General features: G+C 45.1%; 1 protein-coding gene across 4 annotated transcripts in view; it reads right to left on the reverse strand.

The window, feature by feature from the left end:
- Positions 1-248: 248 nt before the first annotated feature.
- The window catches only part of mrtfba (myocardin related transcription factor Ba), a 46,772-nt gene continuing 32,416 nt past the window's right edge, over positions 249-14,604 (reverse strand). For all 4 annotated transcript variants that reach the window (XM_064950517.1, XM_064950518.1, XM_064950515.1 and 1 more), the window contains 5 exons: positions 13,395-14,484; positions 13,077-13,229; positions 12,757-12,897; positions 1,194-1,254; positions 249-814 (listed from right to left, as the gene is read on the reverse strand). In XM_064950517.1, the coding sequence (XP_064806589.1) occupies positions 315-814; positions 1,194-1,254; positions 12,757-12,897; positions 13,077-13,229; positions 13,395-14,484 (1,945 nt within the window). In that variant the 3' untranslated portion in view covers positions 249-314. The remainder of the gene's footprint in view (positions 815-1,193; positions 1,255-12,756; positions 12,898-13,076; positions 13,230-13,394; positions 14,485-14,604) is intronic.

Raw genomic sequence — 14,604 nt, forward strand, 5'->3', positions numbered from 1 at the left:
CTGGCTAATCTTATTATATGGCATAACATTTTTTATGTTTTAAATACACAAGGAGGACTAACCTCACTTACCAAGTCTGCATTTGTTACATTGAGTCCCTCTATCCCTACACCACTACTCCCCTCCCTCCCTCCCTCCCTCCCTCCCTCCCTCCCTTCCTTCCTTCCTTCCTTCCTTCCTTCCTTCCTTCCTTCCTTCCTTCCTTCCTTCCTTCCTTCCTTCCTTCCTTCCTTCCTTCCTTCCTTCCTTCCTTCCTTCCTTCCTTCCTTCCTTCCTTCCTTCCTTCCTTCCTTCCTTCCTTCCCCCCTTCTCCCTCAGTCCCAGTGCAGCTGCAGGTCGTGTGTATCCAGGAAGTCTGAAGGAATCCCCAGGGGTGTGAGCCCCCCAGCGGAGTCGGACGGCATGGTTAGATCCAGCCACTCCATGTTGTCCAGGACTGTGTCGGACAAGCCCATGTTGAGGGAGGAAGGGGGAGACGTGGAGTCGCAGAAGGACAGCTCTGAGGTGTCCATTGGGGAGTAGGGTTGATCCAGGAGCTGGGACTGCAACTCCTCTATCAGACCCAGGGTGCGGGGATCCGTGGTTGGGGACGGGTTGTTCAGAGTCCCCTCCAGGAAGGCCTCCAGCTGGTTGTCGGAGGCCAGGCTGGGGAGGAGCAGGGGGTTGAGGGGAGGGGTGGGAGGGGGAGCAACCTGGATCTGTGGAGGGGTTCTGAACAGGGCGGTGTTGACAGGGAGGGTAGTGATGTTGGCTGTGACAGGGACAGTCTTAGTGCTTAGAGAAGACAGGTCCTGCTGGATGAATGGAGTGATCTCTGGAGGAGAAAAGAGACAGGAATGGGATTATTTACCTGTATTGATTATTTACCTTTATTTTACTAGGCAAGTCAGTTAAGAACAAATTTTTATTTTCAATGACGGCCTAGGAACAGTGGGTTAACTGCCTGTTCAGGGGCAGAATGAAAGATTTGTACCTTGTCAGCTCGGGGATTCGAACTTGCAACCTTTCGGTTACTAATCCAACGCTCTAACCACTAGGCTACCCAGCCTGTGTATTGTAACACAGGCTGAAGTCTAAAAAGAAACGCCATCCTTATCACTGTTTGAAAAGGCCAGATGGCTGTAACTTAGTCGCTTCAGGTTTAGGACAAGGAGCTAAAGGTGTAAATGTTTCTTCATGCTGTAAGTTCTCACCTCCACTCTGAATCAGGATGTCAAACAGGTCGTCCATCTGCTGGCTGGTTGCTGTGGAGACCTGAGAGAGCCAATAAGGTAAGGGGGTGGAGATGTACGACCGATACATCATACATTTGTGAATGTGTTTGTGTCGGTCTTACTGTACGAGCGTGTGTGTTCAACTGGGGTTGAATATTTTCCCAGTATTTTACAAAATGTTTCATCCAGAGAATTAATCACTTTTCTCCCATGTAACCCTATATTTTTCGCCAAAACCAGAAGTGTCATTCAAAAGCGTTATAAAACATAAATAGGCCTGTCTGGATTTGATTAGAGCTTTGACTGAAAATTCAAACCTGATGCAACCTGAGCCTGATTAAATACATTTTATGAGCCCTACATTAAAAAGACATTTAATGAGCCCAAGCCCCAAAAACTCAAATGATTGTGCCGTTATTAAATACATAGCCTTTATGATATAGGCTACGCCACATTACGCATGACAGAAAAACATAAAAGCACAGATTTTGCTAGCTATATGCTCTCTTGGGTAAATAAATTAAACTAGCTCTGGTAGGCAAATCGTTTCGAGTGTAGACTATTACTGTATATGGACTGGAATTACACACCTCGTTCAAACCATGATAAAGCAGAGCCAGAACATTGCATTCTGATGCAGCACAAGAGGCCTATAAAAGTTACAAGTACAGGCTAGCGAGTTGGATTTACACTTCTCATAATATTTCCACGAAAGTTATTAGCCTACCTCCCCTCTTTCTTTAGTGTCATTTCATTCCTTCCTCACTTCCAACAGTTAAATTAAATACATTTTGTTGTCCTTATCTTCATCATTCTGACATGCTTGAATAATGTATGACTAGAATTAGATGCAGACGGCTTTCACTTCTCTTCACGAGCATTGAATTGTTATGGGTCTGAATAAATAACTGCTTTTGCCTACCGCCATCGAGTTCGCTCTTCTTTCAATCTACCTGGGAGTTCTATTTGGCTGCTTTATTTAACATTCAGGAAAAAGAGTGCTTCCGTCCCTCTTCGAATAGACTATACGTATAAGAAACTCTAAAAGCATAACGTCCAGCAAGCTATTCTAGTCTAGCTTTATTTGCATGAGACTCCAAGAACTAAGGAGCCTTTTTAACAGAGAGGCCAACGGAGCATAGATGCTTGCGTATTGCGCAAGAGATAGAGGCTATAAGTTAAAAGCTTTTTGTGCATAAGCCGTCATTAATTACCTAAATATAAGGCATTGAATGCATTACCTGGCCTCTGTAAATTGGTGAAGAATCAGCTTGATCCCCTCTGTCTAAGACGCTTGGACCTTATTTTTCAATATTGTAAGTGATTTTGTTAACAAAACGCCCCCATAAAGAAAAGAAGATTTAAAAACAGGTTCAGCCCCTGGTTCGACCGTGATCTTGCAGAGTTACTCCACCCCGAGAATTGCATTTGGCGAAAGGCTCAGCACATGCATACTCTCGTTCAGGCAAATGAGAAATAAGTGCACTCTGGCTATCCAGAAGGCCAAAGTTAGTTATTTTAAGAAGCAGTTCTCCCTTTGTGGGTCTAACCCCAAGAAGTTCTGGAAAATGGTTGAAAGACAGGTTAAAACACAGCTGTCCATTTCCCTTAACCAGTCTTGGGAAGGGGGCAGTATTTTCACCTCCTGATGAAAAGCGTGCCCAAATTAAACTGCCTGCTACTCAGGCCTATAAGCTAGGTTATGCATATTAGTAGATTTGGATAGAAAACTCTAAAGTTTCCAAAACGGTTAAAATAATGTCTGTGAGTATAACAGAACTGATATGACTGGCAAAAACCTGAGGAAAATCCAACCAGGAAGTACTATTATTTTGAAAGACTGTTTTTCCATTGAAAGCCTATCCACCATATAAAGACCCAGTTCACAAGCTCTATGGCTTCCTCTACATGTGGCCAGTCTTTAGGCATTGTTTCAGGCTTTTACTCTGAAAAATGAGGGAGATACACCACTTTCAATCAGTGGACAGCGGAAATTTCCAGACATCAGCCATGCGCCTGATCAGGAACGCGCCTTTCTTGTTTCTCCTTTTCTATTGAAAGTTTTTGTCCGGTCAAAATATTATTTATGACAAAAACAACCGGGGGTTGATTTTAAACATTGTTTGGCATGTTTCTACAAACTTTTATTGTACTTTAATAAAAGTTCTCATCTGGACTTAGTGCCCATGCCTTGTGCATTCGGATTACTGGACAAAACGTGCGAACAAGGAGGTTTTTGGTCATAAAGAGGGACATTATCGAACAAAAATAACATTTATTGTCTAACATGGAGACCTGGGAGTGCCACCAGATGAAGCTCATCAAAGGTAAGGGATTCATTTTAATGCTATTTCTGACTTTTGTGACACCTCTCCTTGTTTGGAAAATGGCTGTATGGGTTTCTGTGGCTAGGCGCGGACCTAACATAATCGCAAAGTGTGCTTTCGCCGTCAAGCCTATTTGAAATCGGACACTGTGGTTGGATTTACAATAAGTTTATCTTTAAAATTGTGAATAATACTTGAATGTTTGAGTAGTTTTAATTATGGGATTTCTTTTGGTTTGAATTTGGTGCCCTGCAATTTCACTGGCTGTTGTCGAGGTGGGACGCTAGCGCCTTATAATGCTACCAGCCCTGATGCTCCTCCCTCTTTCCCCCCTGCCCCACTACAAAATTTCTCCCTGCAGGCATTCACTGAGTCCGAGGTGCTAGAGAAGCTCCTTAAACTTGACGCAAAAAAAACATCTGGGTCAGATGGTTAAGACCCATTCTTCTTTAAGGTTGCTGCCCCTATAATCACCAAGCCTGTCTATCCTCTCTGGTGAGGTTCCCATTGCTTGGAAGGCAGCCACGGTTCGTCCTTTATTTAAAGGGGAGATCAAACTATTATAGGCCTATTTCTATTTTGCCTTGTTTATCAAAAGTGTTTGAAGAACTTGTTAATAATCAACTGACTGGCCTTCTTGAGGTCTATAGTATTCTCTCGGGTATGTAATCTGGTTTCCGCTCAGGTTATGGATGTCACTGAAACCTTAAAAGGTCCTCAATGATGTCACCATTGCCCTTGACTCTAAGCAATGTTGTGCTGCTATTTTTATTGACTTGGCCAAAGTATTTTGATACGGTAGACCATTCCATTATTGTGGGCCGGCTAAGGAGTATTGGTGTCCAAGGGGTCTTTGGCCTGGTTTGCTAATTACCTCTCTCAAAGAGTGCAGTGTATAAAGTCAGAACATCTGCTGTCAAAGCCACTGCCTGTCACCAAGGGTGTACCCCAAGGCTCGATCCTAGGCCCCACGCTCTTCTCCATTTACATCAACATAGCTCAGGAAGCTCTCTCATCCATTTATGTGCAGATGATAGTCATACTCAGCTGGCCCCTCCCCGGAGTTTGTGTTAAATGCTCTACAACAAAGCTTTCTTGGTGTAAAACAAAGCTTTCTTGGTGTCCAACAAGCTTTCTCTGCCCGTAACCCTGTTCTGAACACCTCCAAAACAAAGGTATGTGGTTTCATAAGAAGAATGCCCCTCTTCCCACAGGTGTGATTAAACCCTCAGAGGTAGTAGAGCTTGAGGTAGTCACCTCATACAAGTACTTGGAAGTATGGATAGATGGTACACTGTCCTCTCAGCACATATCAAAGCTGCAGGCCAAAGTTAACCAAGTCTAGATTTCTCTATCGTAATCACTCCTCTTTCAACCCAGCTGCCAAACTAACCCGGATTCAGATGACCATCCTACCCATGCTAGATTACGGAGACATAATTTATAGATCGGTAGGTAAGGGTGCTCTCGAGCGGCAAGATGTTCTTTCCCATTCAGCCATCAGATTTGCCACCAATGCTCCTTATAGGACACATCACTGCACTCTATACTCCTCTGTAAACTGGTCAGGTCTGTATACCCGTCACAAGACCCACTGGTTCTTTGCTTATCCTGTTAAGGCTATGCACAATACTGCCCCCTTTGGAGGAATTGCGTGCCCATAGTAAACAAAACAAAATCTGTCCAAAATTGCTAATATATGCATATAATAATTATTATTGAATAGAAAACACTCTAAAGCTTCTAAAACCGTTCAAATTATGTCTGTATGTAAAGCAGAACTCACAGGGCAACTCTCTCTCTCTCACCAGGAAAGTTACCCCAACTTTGACGTCATCGCCCCCACCCTTCCCAACCAGCTACGGATCTGGAATCAGTTTCTGTGTGTTCGGCAGGATGTGTCCGTTCAATAGAGCGAGCAATGGGGAAAATCCCGCGAGCTTTGACCCGTTGGCGGGCAAAATAGTGACGTGTCACGGGAAAATATCTGTGCGTCCTGGCGCAATTGTATACAGCCTATTCTTTTGTTCCATGTCGTCTGAGAAGAGTTGCGTTCATTCGGTCAAATCGCCAGTTGTTTTGTACATTAATAACATCCTAAAGCTTGTATCTGCACTTAGTTTGACCAGTTTAGTCGACATATAATATGTAATTTTGAAGTTTTGATGTGCAACTGTGCGGGACCAGAAGTCATTTTGGGTGCATTTCAGCTGAAGCTGTTAGCATATGCTAATACAGAGACACAACTTGAAACCAAACGATGTATTGGGTAAGTTTGACTCCTTCCACTACATTCTGATCAAAGACCATCAAAGGTAAGGGAATATTTCTGTTGTAATTTTGTAATTCTGTTGACTCCAACATAGCAGAGAAATATTGCTAATACAACTTCCGGCGCCGACAGAGATGGCCGCCTCGTTTCGCGTTCCTAGGAAACTATGCAGTTTTTTGTTTTTTTACGTGTTATTTCTTACATTAGTACCCCAGGTTTCATTACATACAGTCGAGAAGAACTACTGTATATAAGATCAGCGTCAACTCACCATCAGTACGACCAAGAATATGTTTTTCGCGACGCGGATCCTGTGTTCTGCCTTACAAACAGGACAACGGAATGGTTCGCATGCAGCGACCCAAAAAAACAACTCCGAAAAAGAGGGAAACGTGGCGGTATTCTGGTCAGACTACGGAGACGGGCACATCGTGCCCCACTTCCTAGCATTCTTCTTGCCAATGTCCAGTCTCTTGACAACAAGGTTGATGAAATCCGAGCAAGGGTAGCATTCCAGAGGGACATCAGAGACTGTAACGTTCTGTGCTTCACGGTTACATGGCTCACTGGAGAGACGCTATCCGAAGCGGTGCAGCCAACGGGTTTCTCCACGCATCGCGCCGACAGAAACAAACACCTTTCTGGTGAGAAGAGGGGTGGGGGTGTATGCCTTATGGCTAACGAGGCATGGTGCGATGAAAGAAACATACAGGAACTAAAATCCTTCTGTTCACCTGATTTAGAATTCCTCACAATCAAATATAGACCGCATTATCTACCAAGAGAATTCTCTTCGATTATAATCACAGCCGTATATATCCCCCCCCAAGCAGACACATCGATGGCTCTGAACGAACTTTATTTAACTCTTTGCAAACTGGAAACCATTTATCCGGAGGCTGCACTCATTGTTGTTGGGGATTTTAACAAGGCTAATCTGAAAACAAGAATCCCTAAATTTTATCAGCATATCGATTGCGCAACCAGGGGCGGAAAAACCTTGGATCACTGTTACTCTAACTTCCGCGATGCATATAAGGCCCTGCCCCGCCCCCCTTTCGGAAAAGCTGACCACGACTCCATTTTGCTGATACCTGCCTACAGACAAAAGTTTAAAAAAGAAGCTCCCACGCTGAGGTCTGTCCAACGCTGGTCCGACCAAGCTGACTCCACACTCCAAGACTGCTTCCATCACGTGGACTGGGACATGTTTCGTATTGCGTCAAATAACAACATTGACGAATACGCTGATTCGGTGTGCGAGTTCATTAGAACTTGCGTTGAAGATGTCGTTCCCATAGCAACGATTAAAACATTCCCTAACCAGAAACCTTGGATTGATCGCAGCATTCGCGTGAAACTGAAAGCGCGAACCACTGCTTTCAATCAGGGCAAGGTGTCTGGTAACATGACTGAATACAAACAATGCAGCTATTCCCTCCGTAAGGCTATCAAACAAGCTAAGCGTCAGTACAGAGACAAAGTAGAATCCCAATTCAACGGCTCAGACACAAGAGGCATGTGGCAGGGTCTACAGTCAATCACGGACTACAGGAAGAAATCCAGCCCAGTCACGGACCAGGATGTCTTGCTCCCAGGCAGACTAAATAACTTTTTTGCCCGCTTTGAGGACAATACAGTGCCACTGACACTGCCTGCAACGGAAAAATGCGGTCTCTCCTTCACTGCAGCCGAGGTGAGTAAAACATTTAAACGTGTTAACCCTCGCAAGGCTGCAGGCCCAGACGGCATCCCCAGCCGCGCCCTCAGAGCATGCGCAGACCAGCTGGCTGGTGTGTTTACGGACATATTCAATCAATCCCTATACCAGTCTGCTGTTCCCACATGCTTCAAGAGGGCCACCATCGTTCCTGTTCCCAAGAAAGCTAAGGTAACTGAGCTAAACGACTACCGCCCCGTAGCACTCACATCCGTCATCATGAAGTGCTTTGAGAGACTAGTCAAGGACCATATCACCTCCACCCTACCTGACACCCTAGACCCACTCCAATTTGCTTACCGCTCAAATAGGTCCACAGACGATGCAATCTCAACCACACTGCACACTGCCCTAACCCATCTGGACAAGAGGAATACCTATGTGAGAATGCTGTTCATCGACTACAGCTCGGCATTCAACACCATAGTACCCTCCAAGCTCGTCATCAAGCTCGAGACCCTGGGTCTCGACCCCGCCTTGCAACTGGGTACTGGACTTCCTGACGGGCCGCCCCAGGTGGTGAGGGTAGGTAACAACATCTCCTCCCCGCTGATCCTCAACACTGGGGCCCCACAAGGGTGCGTTCTGAGCCCTCTCCTGTACTCCCTGTTCACCCACGACTGCGTGGCCACGCACGCCTCCAACTCAATCATCAAGTTTGCGGACGACAACAGTGGTAGGCTTGATTACCAACAACGATGAGACGGCCTACAGGGAGGAGGTGAGGGCCCTCGGAGTGTGGTGTCAGGAAAATAACCTCACACTCAACGTCAACAAAACTAAGGAGATGATTGTGGACTTCAGGAAACAGCAGAGGGAACACCCCCCTATCCACATCGATGGAACAGTAGTGGAGAGAGTAGCAAGTTTTAAGTTCCTCGGCATACACATCACAGACAAACTGAATTGGTCCACTCACACAGACAGCATCGTGAAGAAGGCGCAGCAGCGCCTCTTCAACCTCAGGAGGCTGAAGAAATTCGGCTTGTCACCAAAAGCACTCACAAAATTCTACAGATGCACAATCGAGAGCATCCTGGAGGGCTGTATCACCGCCTGGTACGGCAACTGCTCCGCCCACAACCGTAAGGCTCTCCAGAGGGTAGTGAGGTCTGCACAACGTACCACCGGGGGCAAACTACCTGCCCTCCAGGACACCTACACCACCCGATGTTACAGGAAGGCCATAAAGATCATCAAGGACATCAACCACCCGAGCCACTGCCTGTTCACCCCGCTATCATCCAGAAGGCGAGGTCAGTACAGGTGCATCAAAGCTGGGACCGAGAGACTGAAAAACAGCTTCTATCTCAAGGCCATCAGACTGTTAAACAGCCACCACTAACATTGAGTGGCTGCTGCCAACACACTGACACAACTCCAGCCACTTTAATAATGGGAATTGATGGGAAATGATGTAAATATATCACTAGCCACTTTAAACAATGCTACCTTATATAATGTTACTTACCCTACATTATTCATCTCATATGCATACGTATATACTGTACTCTATATCATCGACTGCATCCTTATGTAATACATGTATCACTAGCCACTTTAACTATGCCACTTTGTTTACATACTCATCTCATATGTATATACTGTACTCGATACCATCTACTGTATCTTGCCTATGCTGCTTTGTACCATCACTCATTCATATATCCTTATGTACATATTCTTTATCCCCTTACACTGTGTATAAGACAGTAGTTTAGGAATTGTTAGTTAGATTACTTGTTGGTTATTACTGCATTGTCGGAACTAGAAGCACAAGCATTTCGCTACACTCGCATTAACATCTGCTAACCATGTGTATGTGACAAATAAAATTTGATTTGATTTGCTTATGTCTGAGCGCCGCCTCAGAATATTGCCTAGTGAACGAATTCTGTAACGTTAAAAATAAATGTAACACAGCGGATGCATTAAGAAGCAGTGCATCTTTCTAACTATATGTAGAACATGTATATTTAGTCAAAGTTTATGATGTGTATTGCTGTTATCTGGCGTTATCTGGCGGAGCTATCTATAATTTCTCCGGACATTTTTTAGCATTTTTTGAACATGGCGTCAATGTAAACGGAGATTTATGGATATAAATTGCATATTATTGAAAAAACATAAATGTACTGTGTAACATGTCCTATTACGGTCATCTGATGAAGATTTTCAAAAGGTTAGTGAATTATTTTAATTTTAATCCTGCGTTTGTGATTGTGTCTTTTGCTTGACAAAATGGCTACATACTGTATGTGTCTTAGTGGTGGTTTGATATACATATGTGCTATGTTTTCGCCAATAAAACATTTTAGAAATCTGACTCGCTGGGTAGATGAATAAGGTGCTTATCTTTCATTTGAGCTATTGGACTTGTTAATGTGTGGAGGTTAAATATTTCTAAGAATATTTTTGCATTCTGTGCGCCATCTTTTGAGTTGAGCTTGGGGGGGGGGGGCCCTTGGGGAACGTGTACCGTGATGTCGTTATTTATAAAACCCTCTTAGGCTTAACTCCCCACTATCTGAGATATCTACTGCAGCCCTCATCCTCCACATACAACACTCGTTCTGCCAGTCACATTTTGTTCAAGGTCCCCAAAGCCCACATCCCTGGGTCGCTCGTCTTTTCAGTTTGCGACTGGAACGAGCTGCAACAAACACTCAAACTGGACAGTGATCTCAATCTCATTCATAGACTCAGTCATGGACACTCTTACTGACAGTTGTGGCTGCTTGCATGATATATTATTGTTTCTACCTTCTTGCCCTTTGTGCTGTTGTCTGTGCCCAATGATGTTTGTACCCTGTTTTGTGCTGTAACCATGTTGTGCTGCTGCCGCCATGTAGTGTTGTCTTAGGTCTCTATATGTAGTGATGTGTGTTTTGTCCTATATTTGTTTTTCTGCAGGAGGCCTTGCCTTTTGGTAGGCAGTCATTGTAATTAAGAATGCGTTCTTAACCGACTTGCCAAGTTAAATAAAAATAAAACCTGAACGAGGTAGGCTAGGATATCTATATCAATCTTGAACAGGATGATCTATTTTGGATGCAATTTGAATAGAGTTGGAGAGATAAAGACTGCAAGAGTGTTTGCATGTGCACCGACTTAACTTCTTCGACATAGGGGGCGCTCTTTTAATTTTTGGATAAAAAAACGTTCCCGTTTTAAACAAGATATTTTGTCACGAAAAGATGCTTGACTATGCATATAATTGACAGCTTTGGAAAGAAAACACTGACGTTTCCAAAACTGCAAAGATATTATCTGTGAGTGCCTCAGAACTAATGCTACAGGCGAAACCAAGATGAAATTTCATACAGGAAATGCCCCAGATTTTGAACGCGCTGTGTTCCAATGTCTCCTTATATGGCTGTGAATGCGCCAGGAATGAGTCTACACTTTCTGTTGTTTCCCCAAGGTGTCTGCAGCATTGTGACGCATTTCTAGGCATATCATTGGAAGATTGACCATAAGAGACTACATTTGCCAGGTGTCCGCTTGGGGTCCTCCGTCAAAATTATTGCGCAATCTCCAGCTGAGTCCACTTTTCCATTAGGTTCAGAGGAGAAAGGCAACTGCCACGAATGATTTATCATCGAATAGATGTGAAAAACACCTTGAGGATTGATTCTAAACAACGTTTGCCGTGTTTCTGTCAATATTATGGAGTTAATTTGGAAAAAAGTTTGGCGTTGTAATGACTGAATTTTCTGTTTTTTTCTTAGCCAAACGTGAACAAAACGGAGCGATTTCTCCTACACAAATAATCTTTTTGGAAAAACTGAACATTTGCTATCTAACAGAGTCTCCTCATTGAAAACATCCGAAGTTCTTCAAAGGTAAATTATTTTATTTGAATGCTTTTCTTGTTTTTGTGAAAATGTTGCTTCCTGAATGCTAGGCTTAATGCTATGCTAGCTATCAATAGTCACACAAATGCTTGTGTAGCTATGGTTGAAAAGCATATTTTGAAAATCTGAGATGACAGTGTTGTTAACAAAAGGCTAAGCTTGTGAGCCAATATATTTATTTCATTTGCGATTTTCATGAATAGTTAACGTTGCGTTATGCTAATGAGCTTGAGGCTATGATCACGCTCCCAGATACAGGATCGCTCGACGCTAGAGGTTAAGGAAATAATATTTCTATTTTTTATTTTTATTTAACCTTTATTGAACTAGGCAAGTCAGTTAAGAACAAATTCTTATTTACAATGACGGCCTACCCCGTCCAAATCATAACCCGGACAATGCTGGGCGAATTGTGCGCCACCCTATGGGACTCCCAATTATGGCTGGTTGTGATACAGCCGTATATCCTTTTTGTTTTACCCTTATTTTACCAGGTAAGTTGACTGAGAAGACATTATCATTTACAGCAACAACCTGGGGAATAGTTACAGAGGAGATGAATGAGCCAATTGTAAACTGGGGATGATTAAGTGACCATGATGGTATGCCAGGACACCGGGGTTAACACCCCTACTCTTATGATAAGTGCCATGGGATCTTTAGTGACCACAGAGTCAGGACACCCGTTTAACGTCCCATCCGAAAGACGGCACCCTACACAGGGCAATGTCCCCAATCACTGCCCTGGGGTATTGGGATATATATTTTTAGACCAGAGGAAAGGGTGCCTCCTACTGGCCCTCCAACACCACTTCCAGCAGCATCTGGTCTCCCATCTAGGGACCGACCAGGACCAACCCTGCTTAGCTTCAGAAGCAAGCCAGCAGTGGAATGCAGGGTGGTATGCTGCTGGCATGAATCAAACCAGGGTCTGTACTGATGCCTTTTGTACTGAAATGCAGTGCCTTAGACCTGTTTTAAAAAACTCTGCAGCTGCAATAAAATAAAAATAATAATCTTATATACAAATAAAATAATAAGTTGACCCCCGAAAGACAGATGGAGATGTGTAAATTAGATGCTCATTCGGTCTTTATATTACTGTAGCACAGGCTATGCTCCAGCAAATGTAGGTCACCTGTCACAATAGAATGTTAAAATCAACCTAAGCGTTGATGATTCATCATGCATTGACCAGAGAGAAGGCCATAGAGAACTCAGATGTAGACATTGCATATAATTCAACATCATGCTGTTCATACAAATTTGATTATAATTTACCGGTTTCTTGCAGTTATTTATGCCGGGAAAAGGGAGTGGTTTTGGCAGTAAATCTTGGTAAATGCCATTCAACCCTAGTGTTCACCTGTGTGAGGTTGTTGGCCTGCTGCAGGTTGCGGGTCTGTTTAACTGCATCCTCGTAGCGAGGGGGCTCCCTGGTCTTGGGGGGCTGGGTAACGAGGGAGGAGGGGTGGAGGATGAAGGTGGGCTGGGATGGAGAGGGGGACTGGAGGAATTGAGAGAAGAGGGAAACATTTAACAACCTACCTGGTCTATAATAAGAACTCATAACGAATGTAAGATTTGAAAGTATTTGAGAGAGAAAGGTAGGTTTGCAATATGCATTTTGCATCACATTTAGGATAGAGTATGATGTTTTCCAAATAATAAATAGAGAAAGCGTACCTTGTTAACAGGCCCATTGGAAAGGTTGTGGCTGGGTGAAACCCCACGGGGAGAGAGCCTGTTATCTGGGGAGCTGCTCAGGAAACACTGGGGAGGCATGTCGGGCATAGTCTGGTTCTCCACCATCCCAGAGCCGTTACAAACTGTAACAGTCTGTAGAAAATACACAGAAGGGGGTAAAAATACAGGATCGTAGTGTTAAGGAACCAATTAACTAGCCTGCTAATATCACTGCACTCGCTAAGTCTAGGGGTCTTACGCCTAGTTAACTGGTCTGTAACCTGATTTAAGATGTGCATCTATGTAACTTGAAATCACCTGCAAAATGTGGTTGTGATTAGTTGTCTCCATCTTGGTGGTATGCAGCTGGGAGATGGAGGCTTGCATCAGACCTGGGGCCTGATTTGACAACGTAGCCTGGAGGACAGGAAGGAGGATCTGAGTAGAGCCATCCTGGGCCGTGAGTAGGGTCTGAGAAACAGGCTGGCCTAGAACCTGGGACACTCTCCCCTGGTGGCTGATGAAAAACTGGGGCAGACTGGGGGCTGGATTGGGCTGGGAATGGGGTCTGGAGTTACAAATGACATCCTCTACCTTCACCACAGTGGGGAGAGTCTGGGGGGCCAGGGTTGAGTTAATCATGGCTGAGCAGTTAGGAAGGATCCTGCCTTCCATTTTGACTGCGTTGAAGGTCTGGATCATGGGGACGGGGTCTGAGGGTCCCTGGAGGGGCTGGGTCTTCTTCTCCACCCCCAGCTGCATCTTGAGCTCCTCCACCAGCATCTGCTCCTGCTCCAGCTTCCTCATCAGCTCCTCGATCTGACGTTCCTTCTCATGGAGCCGCCGGTCCTTCTCCTCCGGGACAACACCCAGGCCAAGGTGGGACATCCCCGCACCTGTCCGACAGAGGCTCACCCTCTGGGGGTCGCAAAGGAGCTTGGATACCCTGGGCATCCCTCCGTCGTCTCTGAAGGTGGCGAGATCTGTGGGGATTGGGGACACTGGGGCTGTAGCGCTCATGCTCTCTGGTGCCACCTGGTGGGCAGGTAGAAGTGCAGGGGATGAGCCAACCTCTATGGGAACTGAGGGGAGGGTTTTAGGGCCGGGGTTTGGGATTGTGGTAGGGGCCGGGGTGCTGGGACTCTCTTGGTAGGGCTTCAGCCTCTCGATGAGATCAGTTTTGGTCCCTGAGACAGGGAGGCTTCGCAATTTCAGCTCCAGTTTCAACTCGGCCACCTTCATGTCCTCCAGGTTAGGAGGCAGGTGGCCAGGCTTGCGGTTGGATAGGCTGTTGTTGGGACGGACAAGGGTGGGAGGAGGGACAGTGACATGGGGGGCAGGAGGCAGGGACAGCACTATAGAGGTTGGCAGGCCGCTCACACCGCTGTTCTGACCCTCAGCTACAGGTCTGGGGGAGGAGAATGGAGAGAGAAACAAGAGCAAAAGGGAGTGTAAAGAGGGTGGAGTGAGATATGGCGAAGGAGGGAGAGGGGAAATGTGGGGGAAAGCGGGGTAGAGAGAGGGAGAA

Source organism: Oncorhynchus masou, chromosome 31 (assembly GCF_036934945.1).
Source record: "Oncorhynchus masou masou isolate Uvic2021 chromosome 31, UVic_Omas_1.1, whole genome shotgun sequence".
NCBI lineage: Eukaryota > Metazoa > Chordata > Actinopteri > Salmoniformes > Salmonidae > Oncorhynchus > Oncorhynchus masou.